The sequence below is a fragment of the Lepus europaeus genome, chromosome 1, assembly GCF_033115175.1.
Source record: "Lepus europaeus isolate LE1 chromosome 1, mLepTim1.pri, whole genome shotgun sequence".
Taxonomy (NCBI): Eukaryota; Metazoa; Chordata; class Mammalia; order Lagomorpha; family Leporidae; genus Lepus; species Lepus europaeus.
Genome location: NC_084827.1, coordinates 163,855,080 through 163,882,200, shown reverse-complemented (window position 1 = coordinate 163,882,200; position 27,121 = coordinate 163,855,080). Strand labels below are relative to the sequence as shown.

The 27,121-nt window shown below is 62.0% G+C and overlaps 1 protein-coding gene across 2 annotated transcripts; it reads right to left on the bottom strand.

Annotated features, from left to right (window-relative positions):
- Positions 1–563: 563 nt before the first annotated feature.
- On the bottom strand, positions 564–20,604 carry ASIC4 (acid sensing ion channel subunit family member 4). 2 transcript variants are annotated; one of them, XM_062201995.1, is made up of 10 exons: positions 20,008–20,589; positions 6,020–6,164; positions 5,796–5,923; positions 5,428–5,590; positions 4,906–4,962; positions 3,032–3,185; positions 1,392–1,483; positions 1,228–1,307; positions 843–947; positions 564–680 (listed from the first exon to the last, which is right to left on the bottom strand). In XM_062201995.1, the coding sequence occupies exons 1-10, from the start codon at positions 20,587–20,589 to the stop codon at positions 564–566; spliced, it is 1,623 nt and encodes a 540-aa protein (XP_062057979.1). The 2 variants fall into 2 exon arrangements, with proteins under 2 accessions (XP_062057979.1, XP_062057976.1); XM_062201992.1 differs by lacking the exon at positions 4,906–4,962 and having other exon boundaries at positions 20,008–20,604.
- Between the last annotated feature and the right edge of the window lie 6,517 nt (positions 20,605–27,121).

Below are 27,121 nucleotides of genomic sequence, written 5' to 3'. Positions count from 1 at the left end.
TCTCCTGCCCCCTCCCCGTGGAGGGTGGAGTTGGTGCAGGGGGAGCTGGGAGCTGGGCCAGGCCTGCTGGGCCACCCACTCCCCCTGGCGAGAGGAGCAGAGCCCCAGGTAGGACCAGCCCAGCACTCCTGAGTCCTGGGGGCCTGCCCTCTGCTAATGCCTGGACCAGGACCCTGGCTGGCTGGGAATCGCCCACCCCTATAGCCCCACCCACCTTCTACATGGGTACCCCACCCCCACCCTGACCTCCCTAAATATATACAGGTGTACAGAGGGTTCCACCCCTGCTGGGCAGGCTCCACCTCCCTTGCTCCCTCCCTTCCCCCAGGGTCTCGCTGCAACCTGGGGGTAGGGGTTGTGGGGTTGTGGCCAAGAGGGACCCTTGTGCAAAGCAGCTGACGCCAGAGTCGGGAGAGAGCAGGCTCCGAGTCCTGATCCTCTCCATGAGCACCACCCCTCCCCGCAGGCCCTGGCCGCCCCAGGCCTTGGCTCCCAGGAGCAGGAGGAGACAGGGCTGGCACTGGGGGAGAGGTTCCAGACTCCTGGGTCCTTTCCACGCCATCCTAGCAGGCAAAGTCTTCAAAGAGGCCGCCTGGAGGCCCGTGCGGGGGGTGGTGGTGGTTGGGGAGCAGGCTGCTGGCGCCCCCGCCCTCAGCACAGCCTCGGCCAGGGCAGGGGCTCTGCAAGATGAAAGGGAGCGAGGACTTGCAGCCAGCCTGGGACCCCTCCCCCAGGACAGGGCCTGTGCAGCAGCCAGCCCGGGACCCCTCCCGCAGGCCAGGGGGTGCTGGGGCCTGGGGCAGGCGCCAGCTGCGCTGTGTTCTCTCCCAGCTGGCCCTCACCTGCTCTTTCAGCTCCTGCAGCCCCAAGGTAGAGATGCCCCCAGTGGAGGTCCGCAGAGGGGTCTTGGGCTGCCGCCACACCCGCTTCAGCCGGTCCCAGGACACCTTGGGGCGGGAGACGGCAGTGGGCCCGGGAAATCAGGCCAAGAGCAGACTCGCTACCCCGCACAGCGCACGTAGAGGACAGGGACTCGGCAGCACTGCCCCAGCCTCCTGGGCCATCTTCTGATTTCTCAGTGTCCCCAGGCCTTCTGGCCAGCGGGGGAGACGGGAGTCTCCCTGGCAAGGAACTGACTACTGAGGCCAGTCCAGCTCCTCCAGGAGCCCCCACTGTCTCCTCCCCTCCTCTCCCCTCCCGCTGCCCCCCCACCCCCGGCCCCCTTGCCTCGTAGATGTAGTCAAGGATCTCCAGCAACGTGAGGATGCTGGCCCCAATGAACAGGCCCATCTGGCCCCCAAGGTCTCCTGGGGGAGCAGAGCGGCAGGATCAGAGAGGGCAGGTTTGGCCCAGCAACCCCCACGGGAGCCGGGGGCTGGCGCCCGGCTCACCCAGCAGGGCTGACAGCCCGTAGGCTGCTCGCTGCTCCACGGCTTCAGAGGTGAGGGCCTCGAAAAAGACATCCAGGACCAGGAAGTTCTCCCTGCAGGGACAGGAAGCCGGGTGTTCCTGGGGCACCAGCGGATCCAGACCTGGGAGCCCCTGAATGGGGAGCTGGGGCCCACCCCTTAGGCCTGAAGGCTCCTCTAAAGCAGCCAATAGTGCTCACTTGGCCCCATCCTTGGGCGTCTCTAGAACCTTCACTGGCTCCCTACTGCCCATCAGTCTACTCCAAAACTCCTCTTCTGGACTGCCCAGGATCGCTGCTCCCTGGGTCTTCCTATCCAAACCTTATCCTCTGCTTCTCTCCACGCAAGCTCCTCCCTACACCCTCCCCCAGGTGTCTCACCGGATGCCTCCCCTCTCTCCTCCTCCTGCAAACCCAGGTCCTGAGAGGCCCAGCTCTTGCCTCTCCTGCTTCCCCTCTCCACCAGGGCCTGGGACTCAGTTCTATATCACCAGACCTGGGCCAGCCCTGCCATGGGGTTCGCATCATCACCATCTGTCCCCACACGACCCAGCGCTGGGCCTGGCCCCCGGATCGTGCCCTGCACTTCCTCAGCTGCTGGGCGTCAGATCCAAGGCTCAGAGCAGCACCTCCTGCGGGCCACTCTGTCCCTGTCCCTTCCCGCCCTGTTCCTTCCGCTCGGTTCACATGCATTTCACAGTTCCCAGGTGGCTGAGTGAGCAAAACCCTGCAGCAAAGGGTACAGGCAGTGACAGAGCTGTGCACAGGTGCCGTGGAGCTCAGACAAGAGCCATGGCGGGGGGGGGGGGGGGGGGTGCTGTGGCATAGCAGGTAAAGCTAATGCCTGCAGTGCCAGCATCCCATATGGGCGGCAGTTCGAGACCTGGCTGCTCCACTTCTTATCCATCTCTCTGCTATGGCCTGGGAAAGCAGAAGAAGATGGCCCAGGTCCTTGGGCCCCTGCACCAGCATGAAAAGACCTGGAGAAAACTCCTGGCCCTTGGCTTTGGATCAGTGCAGTTCTGGCCATTGCAGTCAATTGGGGAGTGAACTGGCGGATGGAAGACCTCTCTCTCTCTCTCTGCCTCTCCTCTCTCTGTGTAACTCTGACTTTCAAATAAATAATAAAATTTTAAAAAGAGCCATTGGGGGCCTCTTCCTGGAGGCGGAAGCACATGCTGTGACTACTGATGGGTAGTTAGTTGGTAGAGAAGGGTTGTGGGGCAGGCGTTTGGGCCAACAGTTGAGACACTGCTTGGGATGCCCACATCTCGTATCAGAGGGTATGGGTTCAAGTCCTCACTCCACTTCAGATCCAGCTCCCTGCTAATTCACTTGGGAAGGCAGAGGATGGCCCAAGTGCTTAGACCCCTAACACCCACATGGAAAACCCTGATGGAGTTCCTGGCTCCTGGCTTCGGCCTGGTCCAACCCTGGCTGCTGCGGGTATTTGGGGAGTGAAGCAGCAGATGGATGCTCTCTCTTTCTCTTTCTGTCTCTCCCTCTCGCTGTCTCTCTCTTGAGTAAATACAACTCTTACAGAAGAAAGAGAAGGTTGTAAGTGTTACTCCTGGCAGAAGACTCACCATGCATGCACACACACACACACACACAGGTCCCTACCGTATGTACGTCTCGTTGCGGTTGTACTTCCTCGCCAGGTAGCGGGCTGAGCCCCTGTTGGGGATCCTGACCATGGAGATCTCCTTCCCGTAGCGGGTCAGGTTGCAGGGAGTGGGGCAGAAACATGGGCCCTCGGAGCCCCCTCCCAGTGAGTCTGCAACACACAGGCACCAACTGCAGTGGGGGAGGGGCTGCCCAGCAGCCTCAGGCCCTTACTGGCCAGCCCTGGCACTCCTAGAGGACAATAGTCATGGGGGGCCCTCCTGGATCCACTTCAGGGTCCCCAAGAAAGCAGGGATAGGCAGGACCCCCCAGCCTCCCATCCTGCCCCTGAGAGAAGGGAGGTCCTCAGGCCTCAGAGAGAGGGCAGTGCCATCCCTGAAGCCAGTCAAGCCCATGGGGCCTCCGACACACGAGGGGGCATGGAGAAGATGCTTGGGATGGGTGGACAGATGGACGCACAGAGGGTTGGATGGACAGAAGATCAAGCAAGCAGACAGGATTCGCATGCTCGGTGTGCTGGCTCCTCTGCGTGCCCCCTCCACCTGCTCTGTGTCCCATCGGGCTGGCCTCTGTTAAGCACCTGCCTCAGACATTCTCATCACCGGGCTTTGGCCAACGCGAGGCCCCAGCAGTATCAGAGGGCAGCGGTGCCCGGAAGGGGAGGCTTCTGCACTGCCAGCCCTCGGAGATGCCCCAGGTCTCCCTGTGGGTCCCACAGTGCTCCCGTCCCTGTCCCCCTCCAGGCCTGATCGGGAGGAAGGCTTGGGAGGGGGGCTCCTTCTGTGGACCATCCCCATCTCTGGTGTTCACTTAGCCCTGCTCACACAGCTGCTCCTTTGCCAAACACTCCTCATCTATCCCTTTGACGGATGCAGGTGGTATGGGGGACCCAGGAGGGGGTGCCATCCTGCTGCCATCCCCAGGGCCCCAGCACATCCAGATCATGGCCTTGAGTCTCTGCGTGTCCCTCGCTTCCGGCCCTAGCCCTCCAGAGCTCATCAGAGTCACCTGAAAATCCAACGGCCTTTCTACCGCACCTGCAGCTGCATGTGCTAACACCTGCAGCCATTGTGGGCTTCCCAGGGTGTCCTCTGCCACTCTCCACTTCTCCCCATTCTCCGCCCTTCTGGCGCCCCAGACACGGTGCGCTCTTTCTGGCCAAAAGGCTTGCAGTACACACCGCCTTCAGCACCCAGCAGACTCTAACATGCCCTTGGAGCCTCTACTACTGTGTCACTTCCTCCAGGAAGCCTCTCAGGCTGGCATTGCCTGTCCCTCCTTGGGACCCTGTAGCCCCCTTGAGGTTGCCCTTGTTCAGCCACAATATGTGGCAATCCCTGTCCACAGTCTGGCCAGGCTGCAAGCCCTGCAAGGCAAGGCTCTCGCTCCCACTCTCACCTCCAGCACCCAACACAGGCTTGGACCAGTTTGGAGAATGAATGCATCAGTGAATGGATGGATGGATGGGTAGATGGGTGGATGGATAAACTGCAGATCAGGAGAGACCTGTGGACAGAGGGGTTTGCCTTACCCACAATGTCAGCCAGCAATGCCTTTGCCCTGAGACCAAGAGAGCGGGCGTCTCACTTGCTCAGAGAGGGTGAACTCTGGCTGAACCAGGACGAGAAGCCCAGGCCTTCGCTCACAACCCTGAATTCTGCAACCCCCCTCCCCGTTGCCTCCACTTACCCAAGTGTCTGCACCTGCAGAGGACCTCAGACCCCCCCCTGAGGAATGGGATAAGGCCCAACCCCCAGGAAGAACCCTCCAGGGAGAGATCAGGAGGAGAGAAGGCAACACACCGAGGAGGAAGATGGACAGAGACATGGAGAGGGTGATGGAGAGGCAGGGGAGGGGCAGGCAGCACGGACCCAGTGTGTGGTCAGCACACTCGATGTAGATGTTTGGAGGACAGATGGTCTCGTTGCCTGAAAGGAGAGAGAATTATTCCTGGAATCCACAGTCCCTCCCCTGCCCTGGCATGTGCCCTAATGGGGGCACACACACATGTATGCACACGAATGTGCACGTATGCAAATACACACAGAGACGGACAGCACACCTGCTCATGCATTTAGGCATGAATACATTTACGAGCACGCGCGTGCAAACATCTGTATACACATATCTGAGCACATGCTCACAACGGTCGCAAACACACAAGCACAGACGAACACAAGCCCACGCGTGGACACACACAAAATAACACATCCACAAGCTCACGGAGGCGTGCAGAGTCGCAAACACCCACAGAAGTCCAAGCACGCTCCCAGGGTCTGGACATGCACACGTGTTGTACACGTGCACCAGCCCTGCACACGAGCAGCACTGTGCCCCAGGGCTCTGTGGCCTGGCTGGGGGGCTGGGGGCGGGCTGGGGGCTGGGGTGCCAACCTGGCATGTGCACCATCCTGCAGTGGCAGCGCTGTAGGACGGCCTCCTTTTCACAGCGCAGGCGGCAGGCGGACACACTGTAGGCTGAGTAGCCCTGAAGCTCAGGGTCCCTGAGGTCACTCTCGGCCCGGCAGTTGCCCCAGGGCTGGGGCAGGTAGGTCAGCTGCAGAGGCGGAGGACGATCAGGCCATGGCCACGACCATGATCCCCTCTTCGGCCCACCAGTGGGCCTCCGGCCCCAGCAGAGTTCGTGGGATCTGGGTGTGGGCAAGCTGTGAGCCTCCGGAGGGCAGGGCTGGTCAGCAGCCCCTCCAAGCCCAAAGGCCTGAGCCCCGTGCCGGACCCAGGGCCCAGCTGGCAGCGCTCACCCGCTGTTCCTGGCAGGACACGAAGGTCTGGAAGCCTGGGGACACGCCGAAGCCCAGCTGGTGGATGTAGGGTGGCTCCTCCTGGCTGTGGATCTGCACCCGGATGCCCGCCTCGAACGACGTCTCATCTGTACATGGAGATGGAGACCCGTGCACACCCACACCACGCGGGGGGCCCGGCCCGCATGCCCAGGGTGGCCCTTGCCCCTCCCCCCATGACTTACTTGTCTCCCGCCAGATGGGCAGGTACTCCTCCTGCTGAATGTCCAACATGATCTCCAGGCCACTGCCCATGCCCCCTGCCCGGCTGGGCAGCGAGCTCTGTGGATCCGCGTTGAAGGTGTAACACTTTCCGTATCGAGTGTAGACCTGGGGGTCGGGGAGAAAGTCCAGGGGAGAAGAGGCTAAGACCACTGCCAGGTCCCCGTCCCCTGCTGAGGACCACCAAACCTGCCTGGACACCCCATCCTGTATCCCAACAAGGGATTCCAGCCCCCCCCCCCCATGAACTCCATCTTTTCTGTGGCCTTCATCCCCACGCAGTAGCTGGCTTGCTCTTTCCAAAGTGCTCACACCCAGTCACAGCCCCCACAGGCCTTTGCCACCTGTCATTTCCCAGATCATGTTACAAACCGCTAATATACACAATCCAGCTTAAAGAAAAACTGTAACAGTGACTTCTCACTTCCCAGAGAATGAAATACAACTCCTCCCCTAGCCACAGAGTCTCCTGTGATGTGACCTTTGCCTGCCTCTCCTGCCACTCCACCCCCAGGCTCTGTGACAAACATCACAACACGTGGTGCCCTTGCCTCCTTGGGTCTTTGTGTTAGTCCCTCTCCTGGAAGGACACACACACACGCACACACACACACCATGGCTAGCCAAGCCTGATGTCACACTCAATACACCTGGGATCCTAGTAGCGCCTGCCACACACACGAGTTTGACCTGAAATAGTCTTGTCCATCTACTTGTCTCCTTGTCCACTGTGTGCCCCACCCCGAGTTAGAATGCAGGCTGCACGGGGGCAGGGAGTCTGCCGGGGTGGCCGGCCCTGGCCCAGAGCCGGACCCTAGACAGTTTCTGTAAGCTGCGGGTCACCGAGGCGCGGAAGCTCAGCTCCCTTTCCCTCCGCGGAGCGTTCTCCTGCATGGACGCCAGGTGGCGCCGACGCCCCGGAGATGGAAGCGGCTGCTGGCGCTCCTAGGGTTGGGAGAGGTTGAGCGAGAAGTGGATTCCAGTTCCCGCCCCGCCTGCCAGGCTCACCCCACAGAGAGGAGCCCCTGGGTCAAACCCATCACAGGCAGCACCTTCCCGGGGGGCAAGGGGTCGGCGCACTCAATCACTCTGGCGCTCCCCCCGCCCCTCTCCTTGGGAACAGTTTCGCACGGCAAGAGCTGGGAGGAGCGGCCCGAAGCGGGGTTGCAGGGGAGAGAGAGATCCCAGGCGCCGAGCTCCGGAAGCGGCGCACGGTTACCCCCTGCCTCGGCACGCCGGGGCCTGCGGCCCGAGCCCCGCTCCTGCAGTTCCTCTGTCACCCAGCCACCCCGCCGCCGATTTCAGCGCTGCCCCGTTTCCTCCGGTTCTGCGGCCCCTGCTGGATAGGTTTAATCATCCCGATTATCCCCGACGGCTCTGAGAGGTGAGGGGACCTGCCCGAGGTCGCGAGGCAGTGAGCCAAGCCGGAGAAGGCAGCCGGAGGCCAGGCCCCTCTCCCCACCGCAGCACTGGCATCTCCCGCCCAAGCCTACCCACCTTGAGACTCAGCTCCTGCCTCGGCCTCTGGAGAGCTGAGAAAGGCATGTGCCACAGCTCCTCGGTCCCCTTCCGTCTGTCCCTCTCCTGTGCACCTGCCGCTCCAATTCTGCTGCATCTCAATTCCTTACCTGGGTTCAAGTCCTTCACGCCCACCTGCATCAGCCCTGCCCCCACTCCCGGCTGTGTGTGTGTTGGGGGAGGAGTGGGAGTGGCTGAGTGCCCCAGGCACTGTTCTGAATGCTTGAAACTGCACTACTCTATGATACGGTATTATTATCTCCCCATTCTACAGATGAGGACGTTGAGACCTGGAGGATTAGGCTGATTGTCTCCCAAGATCGGTGCTTCTCAAACTCGAATGTGCACACCGTTCCCCAGGGGGTCTTCTGAAAGCCAAAAGTCTGATTTAATGGGTGGGAGGAAGGTGGGGCAGAGCTGAGATTCTAGGTTGATTCTGTGTTGTCCCAGCCTGGGCCCTCAGAAAAGGCGCTACACAAAGGGGCAAGAATCCGGCAGGACCACCCTGACCCTGGACCTGTGCGCTGACCCCGTGCTGCTGGATGTAGGGGGCACCTGAGATGGGTGGGGTGCAAGATCCCCCGGGGGTCCCTGCTGGTGTGGGGAGGGCAGATGTGGGGACTCTGTAAGTATTTGCTCACATCTCAAAGTGCCCAACCTCCTCCTAACTGGGGCCGAGAAGATGCTGGAATCGGATGCAGCCAGCTGTGCGTGTACGCTCGAGGGGAGGGGCTAGGCAAGGCGTGGGCTGCGTGAGGACCCCGCGTAGAAGCTGCTCATTCGCGTCGCCTTGGCGATTGGCACCACCTCGATAGAGTCCCAAGTGCCAGGTTGTGCCACGGCCTCTCCACATCTCAGCCTCGTGCCGCTCCCTGGAGAGCCGAGTCCTGTTGTACCCCTCCCTCCCAGATATGAGCTAGCTGAAGCTCAGAGAAGGAAAGCAAGTCTGCCCTGGGCACACAGCAAGGAAGTGACAGGCGGGTCAACCTGCCCCAAGTGTAGTGCTGAGTGCCTGGTGTGTGTACAGGGCAGGAACAGCCCGGGGCACTGGGACCCTGGCTGGGGCTGGGACCTTGATACCTCCGACACACACACAGAGCCCAGCCCAGGCAGCATGGGGTGGAGGCCTGGCACATAGGTCCCCGAGGTGGGGGTGACACAGGGAGGCGCGTGAAGTAACCCACGTCTGAGGGCTCCTCTGTAGGGAACAGCCAGGCCTGACCGGCAGGACCGGGCTCCCTGCATGGCCCGGGTCAAGCCCACTGCTGGGCAGAGCACAGCGTTGCCCCGGCGACAGTCCCCGGGCCAGGCAGCGGCAACAGAGCCGCCAGCTCCTAAGTGGCAGAGCTCTGGTGGCAGCACAGCCCACGGCTTCTTCCATGGAGACGGCACGGCTGCTCAGCCACAAGGTCCCACCGGCTGGCCGCTGCTGCCTCCCCACACTGGCCCCACACAGCCCTGTGTGTGCAAGAGTTGGGAGGCCAGGGTTCAGTCACAGAAGGGGGCAGGCCCCAGACCCAGGAGTGTCCTGGTGGGCACATACCTGCAGACCCCACCACCACCAGCCCTGTCCCTGCCTCAGACCCCCCCCCCCCCCAGCTGCTGTGCTCCCAGCCTGGGCACTGAGGCTGGACAGCCTCTAGACAGGATCACGTGGCCCTGCAGGCAGGGCCTGAGCGTCTCCCCACCTCCCCCAGGGCAGCCCTCCGCCCGCCATGGGCCCTGGCCTGGGTCTGTCTCCCCAGCCTCTGTTTGCAGATCTTAGCCTGTTTCTCAAGTGCTTCTTCATGCCGTTGGCCCATCTGTCCTGGCTCCCAACCCACTGTCCACCTGCACACTCTCTGCCCCAGCCCTCTGCTGGCCTGGCCACCCCGGCACATCACATCTCTCTCCCATTTGTCCATCCTCAGTCCCTCTGTCTCTCATCTTCCTCCTGGACTGTTTCCTGGGGCGGAGGTTGCTGCTGCACTCTGAGCCAGTAACCCCTCCCCACGTGCCCTCCCCCCAGCCCCTCTCCCCCCTCCCCAGCTCTGCTTGAGATCAGGGCTTGGGACAGACCCGTCCAAAGCGCGCTCCTCTGAGTGATGGCTTCTCTGAGCCTGGGGAGCTCCATCCACCCACAGCTCCCATTTCTCCAGAAAGCTCTCCTTGGCAGGCTGGCATTCGCCCCACTCCAGCCCCTCATTCTCCCTGCAGTCAGAGTCCACAGGGTTAACAGGCAATTAGCAAGGCCAGGGCTCTGAGCTGTGAGGAGAGAGGGCGCTGGGGCTCCAGGAGATAAGAAGCAGCCAGGAGCAGCCGGAGGCCAGGCTGGGCTAATCCCAGAGCTAATCTGCAGCCTGGGCTTTATCTCCACCTCCTTCTGGGCACCCTGCCTCTGCCAAGGCCCTGGCGTCTCCCTCTCACCCCACTTTTCCATGGTAGCCTCTGCCCCCCCCCCCCAAGTCCCATCAGCCCTCCCCGATGGATCCAACTGCATGCATGCCTCTTGCATAGGCCCCTGCGATAACCATCCCCCCCCCCCAGTGCCCTGGGGTGCAGAGGGGAGGGGGGAAGGGATGCATATTCACTGGACTGGGACCAGCACCCCAGGGTTAGACAGCTCAGGTCCCTGGCTTCAACTCAGGCTCCAAGCTTCCTCCTCTGTTCTCTCCAGGGGGCACAGGAAGGAAGACCGCAGCAAGGCAAAACACCTGGGCGTCTGCACCAGCCCAGCAGGTCACTCAGTCCCACACCTTAATGTACAAAGGCAGAGAGCAGCCTAACAACAGCAAGGTGCAAGGTGCATGCCCAAGGGTTCCCAGGGCCAGGGTGCAAATTCTGAGCTGGGACCTGGCACCCAGCCCTCGCCAGCCCTAGCATTTTCCACAGACTTCAGTCACCTGCCTGGGAGTCACTGGTCCCAGCTCCACTGACAGCCTGTGGGACCTCAGTCAGTCAAGTGGCTTTGCAATGCCTCCGGGCCTCAGTTTTCTCATCTGTCAAGTGGGGACAGAAATATTCACCTGACTTCTCTTTTTTTAAAAAAATTATATTATTGAAAAGCAGAGTTAGAGAGAGAGAGAGAATCTTCTGTCCACTGGTTTATTCCCCAAATGCCTCCAAGAACCAGAACAACCAGGGCTTGGCCAGGCTGAAGCTAGGAGCCAAGAGCTCCATCCCAGTCTCTCACGTGGGTAGAAGGAACTCAAGTACTTGAGCCATCATCCCCTGCTTCCCAGGTACATTGGTAGGGAGCTGGATTGGAAACAGAGCAGCTGGGATTTGAACCAGGCACACTGATTCAGGATGTGGGTGTCCCAAGAGGCGGATCAGCCCACTGCACCACCACACCAGCCCCATGGGGCATATGTTTCAAAACCAGACAGAACGAAGTTCAAATCCCACCTTCTTCCACCAACCTTGGGCAAGCCACCTTGGGCGTGTCATTCAGGCCCTCCAAACCTCGGCTCACTCCTCTGTAAAGGGGAGCTGGTTAGGTGTGAGGGTGACAGATAAGTTCAGAGTGACATGTGGTAGGCGCTGGGGAGGCGGGGACCCATTTGAGATCAGAGCTTCCTGCCAAGACGGTGCGGGCCCATTCTCTCCGTGTATCACGCCCGGGGTCAAGACTCCCTGCAGCCTGAGAGCTGCTTAGACCATGGGGCTCTGTGAGGGACCCCAAGCTTTGGCAGACGGAAAGCCCGACCTAGTTCATGTGGGGGCGTGGTCTATGGGATTCAGACTCAGTCATTCAACCTCTCTGATCCTCCCTAACAATGGGTACCCTTCAGAGTACTCCGAGGAAAGAGAATATACATGAGTAATAGCGATGGCTCGCATCTCATGAGTCTTACTCAGTGCCAGCTACATTTCTAAGTCCGCAATAGAAATTAACTCCTCACTGCTCACAAAAACCCTCGGAGTTACAGCCAAGTCAGTGGAGGCCCCAAGAGGGTAGGGAACCTGCCATGGTCACATCACGCAGAACCTGCCAAGGACCAGCAACCTGGCCCGGAGTCCATACTCCTATCGCTGCACACCTGGCATACACCTACCCACAGCAGGTGCTCACGAAGTGGCCTGGGTGTTCAAACAAGCCTGGTGTACCCAACACCGTCCCCTGAGCCTGTACCATGCGACAGGCACTGTGCGTGGTGCGGACACAACATCAGAGAACGAGAGTCTGCTGTCTGGCTGCAGAGGCATTTATTCATTCAGAAAGTGTTTACTGGGGCAGGTGTCGGTGTGGTGCTCAGGATGCCTACATTTAGAATGCTTGGGTTTAAGTCCCAGCTCGCGCAATGCCTGCTAATGCGCACCCTGGCAGGTAGCAGGTGATGGCTCAGGTAGCTGGATCCACGCCACTCATGTAGGGGACCAGGATGGAGTCCCCCCTTCCTGGTATTCTAGCCGGCCCAGCCTTGCCTGTTGCAGGCATTTTGGGAGTGAGCAATGGATGGTGTCTGTCTGTCTGTCTCTTTTTTCTGCTTTTCAAATAAATAGAATAAATTTTAAAATGTTTAAAGGGCTTGTTGAGCACCTCCACTATGTGCCAGGCATGTTCTAAGTGCCTGGCCTACTGCAGGGAACAAAACAGATGAGCCCAACATTCACACAAATACACAGATACTACTGGTTATGGCTGGGCTAGGACGGGACACCATCCAAGGCCTCTGACTGCAACAGAAATCCAGCATGGGTTAGAAGCTCGGAGAAAGCTTCTTTGGGCAAGTCAAGGCGCCCATCCGGGGAAGGGCAGCAGGTGGACCGTGTCACAGTCAAGGGACAAGGAGACACCTGGCCCCTTCTTCAGGATGCCTAGCTCTGTAGGTGCACACCGTGGCTCCCAGCCCTCAGACACGGTGAGCAGACCCAAACGGTTTAGAAGGGAGCATCGTTCCCTGGGAGGCAAGGATCTCAGTGCTGGTTCAATGTAAATGTGTGAGCTGGGGGAGATCTGTAAATGTCCAGCCGCTCCAGGCTGAGGCGCAGCTCTGGGCCCTTGGAGGGAGCCAGGTGGGGCCTGGCGGGAAGAAAGCTGTGATCCCAGGGAGCACTTGGCTGGAAGAGGAGACATTCCCGGCCCCTGATACAAAGTTGTGGGTTAGTAGTTTGTCTTCCACCTTGCACCACGCACCCCCGGCCTGTGGGAGATGAGGGACAAGGCTGAGAAGGTGGCGGTGCGTGTGGTGGGTGGGTGCCTGCCAGGGACCCGGGCGCCTGTGGTCCCCGCCGGCTCCCGCACCCGTGCTCCTGTTCCGCAGCGTAAGTCTGGCCCGCACCCAGAGGGCCGCCCCCACGGGCCTGCGCTGCGCTCGCTCCCGCGGGGCAGGCATCCATCACGGCGCCCGGGCGCCCTCCCTCCTGTCTCCTGCGTCTCCTGCGGGCTCCTCGGCTCTCCTCCCCGGGTTTGCCTCATTTGCATTCCCTCGGCTCCCGGCTCCTCAGCAAAGTGACCTCCGCGCACACAGCAGCGCCAGAGGCTTCCACCGCCGAGGGAGACACCGCCGCCCGCCGCCCGCCGCCCGCCGCCCGCCGCGGCCCGGGAGGGGACGAGATTAGCGGGAGCCCGGACGGCTGGGCGGGGGTCCCGCGGGGGGGCGGTGGGTGCACAGCCGGCGGCGGCGGGCGGCCCTGGGAGCAGCCGAAAGTTCCGGTGCTGGAGGGGCGCTGGAGAAACGCAGTGGGATTTGAACCTGCGACCCCAGGTTCCCAGCCGGCGGGAGTGAGACGTGGAGACCAGCGCCAGGCCCTGACAGCTGCGCCCCAGAACCGGAACCCTCGCTTGGAAACCAGAGCTCCCAAACACCCCGGTCCCCCTCCCCCGGGGAGGGCCAGAGCCCTGGGCAGAGGCGCGGGGGTCCGCAGCCCTCCCGGCCCGCCGCGCCGCCTCCCCTCCCCCCAGCTTGGTATTTACACCTTTCACACATTTGTAAGCTATTATCCTGTCCACGCTTAGTCACCGCTGAGCCAAGCGCCACGGATTTAGCTCCTTTAATCTTTCCTCCTAAATCAATCCTCCATTTCCCCTTAATCATCCCGTGGCTCCTCTCTGAACTCTCTCGCTGCTGCCTGGCTGCCGCAGCCTCTGCCCGGCTCTGCGACTGCTCCCCCCACCCCCAGCCCCAAACGGGTGTCCCAAGGGCACGGCCAGCATTTAGGGGGTGGGCCGGATGTCCAGCGCTGCCAGCCCCCAGCCTGGTCGCTGAGGGAAGAAGGGCTTTGCTGGAAAAAACCCGCATCTGGCCCTTCCTGGCTATGTCCTGGGGCCTCTGCTTCCCACCCCCACTCTCTGGGATGGCTCTGGTAGACCCTAGGTCTCCAGCAGGATCTGCCAAAAAGACAAACCAACCCCACGCAGGTCTTCTCCCCTCCGGCCTCCCGCCCCGGTGCTGGCTGTCCCCACCTCCTCTGTCCAGCTGTTCCAAGGCAGTTGGGGAGGCAGATGACTCACTTCCACCCCCTCCTGCCGGGTGGCTGCCCTCTCTCCTGACCCCACCCCCCATTCACTCCAACGGGAACCACCCAGGGACTGGGGCCCCAGCCTAGGTGGCCCAGAGAGGGTCGCGGCTCCAGCCTCTTCTGGGAGGTGCCTGCTCCCGGCCCCCCACCCCCCAGCCGGGACCTGCCACCAACCACCAGGGGGAGCAGATTCCTCCCGGGAAGCACTGGGGCAGGGAAGAGAGAAGGGGAGCGGGAGGGGGGCGGGCCGAGGGGGCCTTTTCTCCGAATGGTAATCAGCGTCTTCCGGCAGTGCCCTGAGAAGCTGAGCTGATAATGAGCCCAGCTCGGGGCTGATTCCTGATTAATGAAGAGGCCACGGGGCTGCTGAGTGGGGCCGGGTGGGGCCTCTCCCTCCCGGCCCTGCCCACTGCCCTTGCAGTCCAGGCGCCGTGCTTTTGCTGGATCACACCGCTCAGCCCCGCCACCAAAGCAGCCAGGCTGACAGCGCCCCCTCCAGGAGGGCCTGGGAGGCAGCAGCCTGCAGGGGGCAGGAGGTGGGCAGGGTGAGCGCTCCCTGCTCTGCAATCTGAGCTGCAGGCAGCCCTCCGTAGCTTTACAACCCCGAAAAGTTTGATTAAAATCATTAAGATCTGGAGCTCCCTTTGCCAGCCTGGAAGAGCCACCAGCGCTGGACTCCCTGGTGCAGGGCAACAGCTGGAGTGAGAGCTTCACTTCTCCGCAGACGCCACCCTTCCCTTTTGCACGCCCTCCTGGACAGGATCAATTCTGAGCTAGATTTTGAACTAAATGCCCTCAGGGTCCATGCCTTGGGAGGAGATGGGACTAGAGGGACAGAGGGCTGGACATGGACTTGGGGTCACTGTGAAGCTCATGTGCTAGATAAGAAGCTGGACCGACCCCAGTGGGAGTCCTCTCCCTTCCTTGGCCAAGGGCGAGGGGCAGGGCTGGTGTGGTGATATAGATGGTTAAGCCTCCATCTGCAGTGCCCACATCCCATATGGGCTCCGGTTCCAGTCCCAGCTGTTTCACTTCTGATCCAGCTCCCTGCTAATGCACCCAGGGTAGCAGTGGAAGATGGGCCAAGTGATTGGGCCCCTGCACCCACGTGGGAGACCTGGAAGAAGCTCCAGGCTCCTGGCTTGGCTCTGGCCCAGCTCTGGCTATTGTGGTCATTTGGGGGGTGAACCAGTGGATGGAAGATCCCTCTCTGTCTCTCTCTCTCTGTAATAAATAAATAAATAAATAAATCTATTTAAAAAAAAAGGGGGCAAGGGACAGCCCTTAGACCTCCCACCTCCACCTGCACCCCCAACCAAAGGCCAAGGTATGGGGTTGGGATGGAACCTGAGGCTGCTTCTCCCATGGCCATGGGCAGGTTCGGAGGGGCAGAGACTACCAGTACTGGCCTGACCACACCAGGGAGGTAGCTGGGACAGGAGGGGGTTCCTGTCAAGCTCCCAGTTGGGGGCTGGGGCAGCCAGAGAATGACTGAAGGTTTGCCTGGCTGTTCCCCCTTGGCCTCAGTGCCATCCCATCCGGGGGAAGCGGCTGGGTGGGGCTGGGAGAGGAGGGGGGAGGCAGCGAGGGGGACTGCCCAGCTGGAAGAGGCCTTGTCTAATTGTGCCTGATTAGTAGAGAGGAAGAGAACAGGGCGAGTGATTAATAGTCACGGCAGTCACCAGCGAGTGGGGAAGGAGGGGAGGGACTGGGGAGGGAAGCCTGGGAGCCAAGAGGGAATGGAAACAGTGAGGCACCCAGGGGGCCCTGGGCTCCTGCTCCTCTATGGGTGGCCTGGACCCAGGAAGACTACCCCAGCATCCTCAGGGATTCTCCACTGACCCCGGCCTCAGTCTTCCAGACAGTGGAGTGCAAGAGACCTTTGCTCACATAGTGTCAGTGGGTACCCTGCAGCCCCCGGCTCCTGGATACAGGCCCTGCCCGCAGCTCAGCCTGGGACCTTAGCCCAGGGAGCAGATGGGCTGGCTGCCAATCACAGCCCAAATCCACCCCCTTGCAGCCCTGCTCTACCCCAGCCCTCGGAACTCCGTTCCCAGCAGCACAGCTGAGGTGGCAGCCACTAGGCACACGCAGCTCTCTGAATTAAAAACTCATTTTCTCTGTCATACTAATCACATTTCAACAGCCACGTGTGGCTAGGGGCTGCCACGCTGGACAGTGCCGACACGGGGTTTCCAGCATCCCAGGCCGCGCACTGGCCCTGGTCTAGAGGGCGTGTGCACACTCCTGCACGTGGTGCACACACATCTGGCAGGCTCAGACACAGGGGGAACGCTGTCACCGAGAGAGGAGAGCGTGGGGGTCACAGTGTGGTGGGGGGGTGGGGGGGAGAGACAAGGTGAAGGAGGGTAGCCACGAGGCCAGTGCATGGGTCAGAAACCGGTAGATGGAGCTGGGGACAGAGAGCTTAAGGCAGCCAGGAGCTGGGAGAGCAGAACGCTCACACTTCCAGGATGCAGGGTGCTAAGCTCTTTGCCTAATCTTCACAACAACCCCAAATGTTTAGGTTCTAACTCCCATCTGAGGAGTATAGGCAGATGTTCATGGAAGCTTTTTTGGCTTCCCCAGGGCCTCACAGCTGCAAGGGTGGGGCCAAAGTTCAAATCCAGAAGCTGTGGCAGCTCCGGACCTCATGCACCTGACCCTTGCAGGGTCCTGCCCCAGCTGGGAGGCACTGCTACACTTGAGGCCACCGTCGCATTTTGCAGCTTAAGAAAGGAAGCCTAGGGGGAAACAGGGATTTCTGCCCTCTAGTGAGAGGGCAGCTGAGGGGGGAGTGGAACACACAGGTCGGGGCGGGGAGGGTGGTGCCAGACAGGGGAAGGGGATGCTGTCTAAATAAAGGGCTAGGTAAGGGCACAGAGACAGGGTAGCCAAAGTCGGAGGCGTCAGTGGGAGTGGGTTGGGATGAGTCTGAGTGTGAAAGGGAAGGAGAAGAGTTGGGGGGCCTAGCTGGAGGGGAGCAGGGGGAGAGTGTCCCAGCACCCTCTCCTCTCTCTCCACCTGCCACACCTCCTCTCCAAACTATGCCCTGCCTGTCTCATCCCTTAAGCTTCCCTAGCCCTCGCCGGCCCAGAATGGCCTCTCCATGTGAACTCAGGCCTTTACTACCCGTGCACCTCATCTGGCCATTAATCCCGGCCCCTTCCGACACTGCTTGCACGGCTGATTACCTCCTGCCTGGTTGCTTGCGCTCGGAGTGTCCCTGCCGCCTGCTCCACTGTGAGAGAGACTGCAGGCCGCTTGAGGACAGGGCCTGGGGACTGGAGTGGCTCTTCTCTGCTGCCCACCCCCCCAACACACACACACACAGCTCCCAGTAGGAAGCCCAGTGCACAGTAGCTAGGCAGAAGGGGGTGAGGATGGACTGGCTGACCCACTGGGAGTAGACGAGGGGCTATTTGGGAGCGTGCGGTGAGAGCGATGGCAGTAGTAACAGAAGCAGGAGCAGCAGCTTAGGGGACTGGGGGAGGGCGCATTACCCGGAGTAAAAATAGGCTGGAAAATGTGACATTTATTAACTTGGATTCCGGAGGAAAGGTCACAGCAGAGTGGGGAGTGGGAAGGAGGAAACAGGAAAGCAACAGAAAACACACAGCAGCCCCTGCCCGAAGCCTGTCGCTGTCACTGTCGCGACCACCCACAGCCTGGCTGCTTCTCCACCTACAGGCGCATGCGCCCATCAGGGGCTCATGGCGTCACCGTCAGCCCATCATGGACCTCGTGTCCTCAGCAGACCCCAGACCTCTTCTCCACTCTCGTCCCAGTAGCACCCGGGCACTCTTGTCTTCCCCATGGCACACACCCATCGCAGTCCCTAATTCAGTCCCCTAGAAAGCCTCACGGGAGAGTCTCAGCCAGAAGGTAGGAGAGCTGGCGCTGGCAGGTGCAGGGGCCCAAATGGGCCTCTGCCTTGCCCTCCTCCCCTCGTGGTCCTGCCGCAGCCCCCAAGCTGAGACCCACAAACTCCCTCCATCCTCCTCTCTCCCGTCCTGCGGAAGGGCCCACGGGAATCCACTCTCACCCCTCCTGGCCATGGCCAGGATCCCAAGGGACTCACCATCCTCATCAGGGGACTCCCTGTCCCTGTGTTCTCTGCCACCCCCTCCTTTTCCCAGAGGCTGGGGCAGGAATCCTCTGCCTCCTTCCCCCACTTCCTCAGCCCCCTCCACCCCTTTTCCTCCCCTGCCCTCCCACTGACATTTCATTCCCCTTCCCTGCCCGCACCCCCCCACACCTCACCCCCCACTGCCACCCAGGGCTGAGACACAAACTCTGGCTCAGAGACACAAAGACCCCATTGATTTCTGCCCCAACAGCACCTGCTGAGACTGGGCTCAGAGGAGACCATGAATCCTAAAGGCCACACACACTCCACACCCCGCCACCTCCCTGGCAGCTCTCCCAGCCCTGGTTTTGGGGGAGCAGTGATTTTCCCTGGAAGAGGGGCTGTGCAGCTGAGCAACAGCGACAGCGATGCCCCCGACTCTTCTCCCAGTCCCATCCTCTCCCCCTGTCCCTTGTTTCTACCTCTCACCCCACTGCAGGCGTGATGGGGGCCAGGAACCTGGTGGGAGCTCATTTCCCGGTGATACTGAGGCAGCGAGTGAGTGAGAACCTGGAGGACCGGCTACTGCGCTATGCACAGGGAAAGTCCACGTTGCTGCTGGAGGCTGGGCAGTGGCGGGCACCATGTTGCTGCCACACAGTTGCATGTGCACCCGGGTAGCGGTGGCCAGGATGGAAACACAAACATGCATCCACCATGCTGGGTGTCGGGGACAGGTACATAATGGCCTGGGACCCTGGGACCCTGGGACCCTGGGTGAGCGGAGCCCTGATAGACACATGGCATGCAAGACACACCCCCCCACACACACACACAGGCACACACATGCTGGAGGCGGGGGGGTGGGGGGTGGGATGCAGCCGGGAGCAGCTCAAGCTGACTTCACTCCCAGTGAGGGTGCGTGTGTTTGTATCCACACCCACGTGAGAGATGGCACCAGCTGCCCCTGCGTGGCGAGCCGGGGTTGGGCTCGATGGGGGAGGGGGTCGGATGTCACGAGACGGATGGCATCCACAACATGGCCCTGTGCCTAGCAGCTAAGTGAGAGCGTGATACGGAGATGAGTAGTCTCTGGGTGTGTGAGGGTGTGGGTGTGCAGGTTTGCACGTGGATGTAGTGATAGGGACAGTGAGTGTGTGTGAGAGAGGCAGTGTGCGGAAACCCATGTCCCTGAGCAGTGGGAGTATGTGTGTGTGTGTGCGTGTGTGTACCAGCAGTGAGGGTGAGTTATGCCCATCAGAGTGAACGAGTGATTCCCAGCGTAAGAGCCAGAGCTGGGCAAAGGAGCAGCAAGAACAGGAGATGGAGGGGGCCCTGGCCAGCAGGAGGCCGGAGGGGCAGCATGAAAGAAGGATGTGTGTGGATGCCTGGGAGGGGGGGTGAGGGACCCAGAGACGCAGAAGGGACACTGGCTCCCAGTGTACACAGAGACCGACTCCCTCCAGCGTGCCTGCGGGGCCAGCTCCTCAGGAGGCAGCCCTCAGCCCGGCTATCGCTGGAACCTCCCAGATACTCCCTCCCCATCACCTCCACCCAGTAGCCCCAGAAGAAAAAGGGGGCAAGAGCCAAGTAGGGGTGGGTCAGTGCATCCAGCCTTGGGATGGTGCATCCCTTCCCTGCAGGCTGACCCCCAGGGGATGCCCCCTGCCCCCAGCCCTGCCGCAGCAACAGGACCAAGAAGAGGATGCATCAGGGTAAGTCCCCAGGAGCAGCCAGTGCTCCACGGCAGGGAGGCTGGAGGGAAACCCTTGGCGTGGGGAGACACGAGGCCAGCCTCTGGTGGCAGAAGGAAGGGAAGCCCTGTTAAGGATGCCTGCCACCCTCTCAACACACACACACACACACACACCCGCCAGCCTCTGGCCACCCCGGCCAGGCAGCCCCGTTGGCGGCACTCACCACGGAGAAGTTGCTGGCGGAGCAGCGGTGCCCGCTGAAGTTGCAGCTCTTGAGCATGTCGGCAAGCTGGTGGCCAGTGCGGTTGAGGATGTCTACCATGTCCGGCTCCGGGTAGCGCAGCCCGGCAGCGCGGTGCCCATCCCGGTCTTTGGGGGGCAGCCCTGTCAGGTTGGCCAGGTGAAAGATGTCGGCATCGCTGAGTGCCGAATGCCGGAAGCGGTTGATGTTGCAGAGGGTGACAGCCGGGAAGCCCGCCACCGGGGCTGGGGCAGCGGGCTCCACTGTCACCAGGTGAGGCCGGGTCAGGTAGCCCCGGGCCAGGCCGGCCGCCTGGTACAGGAAGGCAGCCAGCGAGGTGAGTAGGGCCAGTGCCCACAGGGCTCTGCGCAGTCCGTGGGGGCCTGGACCACAGGCCCGGCCCAGCCCGTGCAGGGTGCTGGTGCTGGCAAAGGTGGCCAGGTCCCGGGGGGCTGCTGCCCCCCGAGCAGCCCCCAGGAGGCTCTGCTCATCCCCTGCCTCTTTCTCCTTGGGTTTCGCATCCTCCTCAGCAAATTTGATTTTGCACACAATCTCGATCGGCATCTGTCCCCCGCTGCTGGGACTGGCCAGAGCTTCCCTGTCCCTCTCGCTCCCTGGCCGGCAGCCCCGGTGCCCTCCGGAGTGGCGGCGGTGGCAGCGGCTGCTCTTCTAAACTCAGGGCAAGCGGGGAGGAGGACAGGGACAGGGTGGGGGCCCGAGGTGGGGGAGTCACTCCCACTCCCAGCAGCTCCGCAGCCCTGGTGCTGCCTCTGCCGCTGCTGCCTCTGCTGCCGCTTGTCTCTCTCCTCGATCGTCTCCTTGTGGCTTCCCTTATCAGCACCAGCACAGCTGTCAGCCCCTGCGTGTGTCCCTGCGAGCGAGCGAGTGAGCGAGGGAGCGAGCGCTGCTCCGCCACGCCGCGCAGCCCCAGCCGCTCGGCTCAGCATGTGCTCCGGAGCCCACCCCGTGCTTAATAATTCAGGACATGTCAACAGCGTTTCACCGGCGGCACGGGCGGCAGGAGCCAGGCCAGGAGCGGGGGTGGCCCCCAGCCCAGGACAAGGATTCTGGGACTGGGGCTGCCTCCCAAACTTGTCACACCCTAGCCAGGCACGGGGGCCCCACACGGCTCCACTCCCAGGCCACCCAGGGCACAGCGCCGTACCGTGGGTGCTCTCTGCTACTTTCCTGGATCACAGCCCGGAAAGGCTAGCCAACGCTGTCCCCCACGTCCTGGCCTTGCTGACTCCAGCCCCCCGGCCACCACCTGATCCCACTACCCCACTCACAGCAGCTTCTAGAAACTCCTTCAGAGAGAGCCACTTGTTTGAATGAGGGAGGGGAGGGGAGAAGTGGGCAGGCAAGAGAGATGAGGGGACGATAGAGACTCTACCAAGATTTCTGGCTTCCCGGAGGTTCGTCCTGGACTTCAGCACCCACCATACCCCCGGCCCACCGGGAAGCTGGCTGCATGGTCTGTCACGCACGAGCCTGGGATGGAGTGCAGGGCAGGTCGGCTGACTAGCACATCTGTGGCCACTTTGCGTCCTCAAATTTCACACCTGGCTTGGGGGAGGGGCGCCAGGCGAACAGTCTGGGAGTCATCATTGTGGGGGGGGAGTGGGTGTGGAATGTAGGGAGAGGAGGCACCTCACCCCCCTAGGGAGGTCTGGAGGGAGTAGGAAAGTTGTTGGGCTTCCGCAGGAGGGGAGCTGCCCTAAGGAAGCCTGCGGGTGGGGGTAGGGGCAGGAGAACCCAGGCAGGGCTGTTGTCTTGTTGAGAGGAAGCTGGGCTGAGGCTGCCATCACAGGCAGCAGTGGGGATGCACGGGTGCCCCCCGGGGTAGAGAGATCAAGAACGAGCCACACGTGCTCTGGGGGGCCTTGTGAGAGCGTGAGCCCTCGCTGGGGAGCAAGCGCTTGCCCCCCAAAGCAAAGAGTGGGGGGCTGATTAATCGGGGCGCTAATGAGCAGCAGAGAGAGGAAGCTTGGAGGGGCGGGGGAGGTGGCTCCATCGATCCGAGCCGAGGAACCAGCAGCTGAAAAAAAAGTGAGAAGGGAATCGATCCGAGGGAAACGGCAGCTGCCGGGGATTACAGCCCGAGGTCCACCCGCGGCCCAGCGGCCACCCCTCCCCTGCGCCGGGCCTGGCCCCGGGGGAGGGGCCAGGGGCCGGGGTGGCTCCCTCCAGCTCAGGGAGCCACAATGCCCATCCTGGCTGCAAGGCCAGGTCAGGGCCCGTCAGGGTCTCTGCGGCATGGAGCGCCCCCCCCACCCCAACACACAGGGCCCTGGCCGCTCATGGCGCCCTGCCCAGCTTGTCCCAAGCCTCTCAGTGAACTGGCTTCCCCACAGGCCTCCGAGGAGTCTGGGTCAGCCGGCTCCCTGCGGTGGGAAGCTGAGACCGCTGGGGTCAAGGCTGCCTCTGCCTAGGACACAGCCTCCGAGAGCGCAGGGGCTGGCATTGCAAGCAGCTGCTGAGTTAACACCAGCGGGTCCAGGTGGCCACGCACAGGCAGACCCCTCCCATGCCTGTCCTCCTGGGGACATTCCCCAGAGCTCCCCGCCACTGTTCCTCCCAACCTTCTCTCTCTTCCCCTTTCTCCCAATATTGATTTTTCTTTACTGTTTTTTTTTTCTTAAAAAAAAAAAAAGGTGATTTAATTGCTTTTTTAAGGTTACTTCAGTCTGGGGCTCTGCCAAGAAAACGGAAGCTGCCCCCCAGGCTTTGCCCAGTGCACGTTACCGGCCTGGTGTCCGCTCATGTCCCTGAATCCCCCTGCCTCGCACTGTGATCTCGGGGGCCACTTCCTTCCCCCCCACAGCACACCCTCTCCTGCAGGAGGGCACCTGCCTCCACCCTCTAAGAAATGAGACTGGGCGGTAATGGGGGTGGGGGAGGGGTATGATGGGTGCTCCAGACCACCAAGGAGCGCACCAGCAGTTAGCTGCACATGCACTTCTTCCACTGCCCTACCGCCAGCTGTCTCCAGTTGTTTCCAAGTCCCTACCATCCAGGCTCCCAGACTTCCAGGAATCCCGTTAGGATCACTGGGAGCACCCTGCCCCCACCCTCCCAGCCCATCTCTTGGCCTTGGCCTTTCCCCAGTCCTATCCAGTGTCTTGCGGCCCCTCCCTGTCCCTCCACACCCCCTTTGCCTCTGGCCCAGGCTGGCCCCCTCTTCCCTCCCTCTCCCTGCTTCCCTGCCTGCCTCCCTCTCTGCCCGGCTGCAGTTGGGTGATAATCTCCCTCATTTAGCCTCCCGGCTGCTTCCCCGGCTCATTGCCCAGCTGGTCCCTGGGGCCCAGCCCAGCTTCTTCCCCACCCCCACCCCCAGCCCTGTGCCCAAGCTCCCCCAGCCCCTCCTGGCTTCCCCCACCCACTCCCCGGGGACCAGCTGCCCCTCACAGGGAAGCATCAGGGCCAAAGATGGCCAGCCAGGACCTGAGCTGGGTGTGAGCACAGGGAGGCGGGCTGATAGGGACCCTGGGGCCCTGGTGCGGGGGGGGGGGTGGGGGGGTGAGCTGCTGCTGCAGGGTCAGGATGCGAAGCCTCGGCCAGGGTGCCTCTGCCCTCCAGCTGTCCCCATTCCCCAGATTTGTCTCCAGTCCAATTCTCCACCCGCAGAGGATGAAGCAGGTTCACTGCCAGTGAGAAGGGGAAGCATGGATGGACTGAGAGGCTGAGATTAGCGTGACATTCTGCACAGCCTGACACGGCAGCCTGGGAGTGGGGGCACAGGGGTGAGTGGGTACCAGGGTGGGCAGGATGGCTGTGGCTCAGGGCACCTGGTAGGAGGCACGGAGGTTTTATTTTGGCAAAATACCCCAAAAGGAGACCCAGAGACCTCCAGGGAATCCAACTCGGGGGGGGGTGTGCCCCCGGACCCTCAAGCTGATTACAGCTGGCCCCATTTGTGACCCCCCCAACCTTCTATTCAGTGTTCTCTGGAGAGCCCCCTTGCCACCCCCAAGGCCAGCATGCTGGCACTGGCATGGACCAGGGCAGGAGCCAGGGTGGGACAGACGTGGGCGGGAAGGGACGAGGATGTGGGGGTGGGGGTGGGCCGGGGCTGGGCCAGGCCTGGCTGGTGAGCGAGCAGCAGTGACAAACGGGCTGTGCGGGGGCCGAGGGGCGGGGGGCGGACGGCGGCTGATTTATCTGGGTTATTTATGCCGCGGACGAAGCAGGAGAAGCGGTTAATGAGAGTCCCGGCGAAGGGGGGTGGGGCGGCCCGGACGTGATCAGAGGCGACTGAAGAGGGTTAGCATCCCACTGCCAGGCCCTGCCCCCACTGTCCACCAGCACTTTTTTGTACCCCCCCATCCCGTCATCCTAGGGCAAGCCCAGCCCAGCACTCTTCCATCCCCTTTCCAGCACTCCCAAGCCAAGGCAATGGGTCATCAACATCTAAGGGGACTAGTTCCAAGATCGGTGGCATCTGGAGGCACTGAGGAGGGGACCAGGAAAGAGAGGGCAGGAAAAAGAAAGATGACACCTCCCGGCTGGCCAGAAACTGACCGGGTCTGCGGGCAGGGTTGAGATGGAAGAGGCCAGCGTGGGAGCAGGTGGGCAGCCCACAAGCTGAGCTGAGGCTGGGCAGAGGGCACCAGGGTGCAGATCTGGTGCCAGCCAGGAGCCACGGCGGGGGAGTGGGTGGCAGAGACAGGCTGGGAGGGAGGGGGCTGGTCAGAGAGCAGAGAGCCAGGAAGGAGGGGAGAAGATCCAGGGGAGGAGGGGGAGAAGCTTTGCAGCAGTGAAAGCTGCTGGGAGCAGATAAGGCAGCTCAGCAGCAGGAGGGATTAAAGCTCTGAGGGCCATGGTGGGGGGGGGGCGGCGGGGGCCGGGGGGGGGGCAGGGAGGGGAGGGCTGAGGGCAAGCCACCAAGGCCAAGGAGTCCAGTGGGGACGGTGAGAGCTGCAACGGGGGCCGGAGTTAACCAGGTGCCCCGAGGTGGCCATGGACTGGGAAAGGAGAAGGAACTCCTGATTGCTCTGCGGAGGCAGACTCCTCTGACCGGACGGAGCCCCAGGCCCCGCGCAGGCCCAGGCTGCAGGGCTAAGGGAGGGATGCACTGCAGAGCACGGAGGGCTGGAGGACTATTGGGTTAGGGGAGTGGCCAGGACTGGCCCTGGGAGCCACAGAGCCGAGGGCTGAAGAGACTGAGGGCACACAGCGCCCCCTTGAGGTGGCCAACGGTATACGAGAGGGCCACAGGGAGCCAGAGTCAGACCCAGGCTGTGGCGAGCACGGGCCTTTTCAGAAGAGGGCTCTGTGGGAAGGGGTGTGGGCTTGGAAAGACAGCAGGTGGCTTCCCCAGGCCACAAGCCCCTTACCACCCTTCCAGTGTCCAGTCCTTCCAGAAGGGTGAGCGTGGGGTAGGTGGGGTCCCTGCTCCCTCCAGATCTGAGCCCAGGACAGCTCAGAGGTGGCCCAGGTGCTGGAGGGAAACCTTGGGAAAGAAGAGAAGGAGGGGCTGGGGGAGGGGAGCGGGGGTGGCGGGCGGGGCCGGGTAATTGCGTGTTTGCCAGTCTGGGTGCACAAGGGAGTGTGTGTTGGTGGGTGTCTCTTCACCGGAGAGAGCGTGTGTGTCTGTTGGCAGAGGTGTCAGTGTGTCTGTCTCAGGGGTCTGGGCTCCCCTTGTCCCCCACCCCCTTTGTGTTTTGGGGGCGCAGCTCTAGGCACACCCAGCTGTGCTCTGTGCTGATGTAGCAGATGTGGCAGGGCCCCAGCTGTGCCTGCTTCCCAGAGCGGGGGAGGGGGCTGCAATCTGCTCCCCCGATAATGGCTGCTAAGTGCCTGGGGGTGGGGAGGGAATCCAGACAGAGGTGGGACGGGGCCCCTGGCAGCCCCACCAGGCAGCCAGGAGGGAGGTGAGGGCCCTGCCCCACTCCGCCCGGCCCCATTCTGCCTTCCCCCCAGTTTGTGTTCTTGGCTCAGCCTCTCCCCCTTGACTGGCTCTCGAAGCCCATCCAAATTTCTCTCCACACTCAGGCCCTGTCCCCAGCTCTCCTCCCATCGCCCCATCCAGCTTGGTGCCAGGGACCCACCCCCATCCCCGGCCCCCAGCTCGCTCCCCCTCGCTGATTTTACAGAATAATCTTTTTATGGAAACCGAAAAAAAGCACTAATGGCAGGAGCGCACCCCTCCCCCGCATTCCTCCCCCTGCGCATCCCCCACTTCCCACCCCGGTTCCCGCTAGTTTCTCCCTTCTCACCCCTACCTGGGGCTGGCACCTTCCTCCCCTACAGGGCCAAGGAAGGTTGGGTGCAGGGATCCAGAGGTAGTGGACAGGGGGTCCTCCCTGCACCTTAGGCCCTGAGCTGACCCCTCAGAGATGGATGGGGCTTTGAGCCTCTCAGCATAGGAAAGAGCTGGAGAGCAGTGGGGGGCACCAGACGCTCTATCCTTAGACACCCCCGCCCCTCAGCCTGGGGTGGGGGCTGCTACAAAGACCTCAGGTGCCCCCCCTACCGAAACACTGACCCTTTCCCCTCTCGTGCATCTCCCCATCATGTCCCCACCCCCACTGGGTCTAGGAGGGGGGTCCCGGGGGCCAGGGCCTGACACAGACTTATTGGATTTCACGGTGTTTTGCTGAGAAAATAATTAAATTATCATATTTATGATGGAGCTGCCATGGCCTCTGCCAACCACTTGGAACAGAAGGGTCAGCACTGGAGGAGGAGAAGCGAAGGACCGGGACCCCGGCCCTGTGGTGCACCCACCCCCAGCCCCTTCCTGGAGGAGATGACCCCAGGCCCAGAGTGGGCATCTGTGACCCCCTTCCAGCACAGAGCTGGCAGAAGGTCTGGGTTGGAGGCAGGGGTGGGGGAACGGGAGAGGGGCTGAGCAAGAGGCAGGTCAGGGTCAGCACTGTTAAAATCCGGGTCACCTCCCACAGGCTCTCGCTCAGCCCACAGGGCCCCGGGGGCTGGGAGGTCACATCCAGCCCAGAGCCGTGTCCTGTCTTTGGCCTCAGCCCAGCCCTGGGAAAGCGCCTCTCCATAACTGCCCGCCAGTGAAGTGATGAGATCTGGGGCAGCCTGGGTGCAGAGAACAAGGCCCGGGCCCCCTGCCGCCTGCCACCCCAGC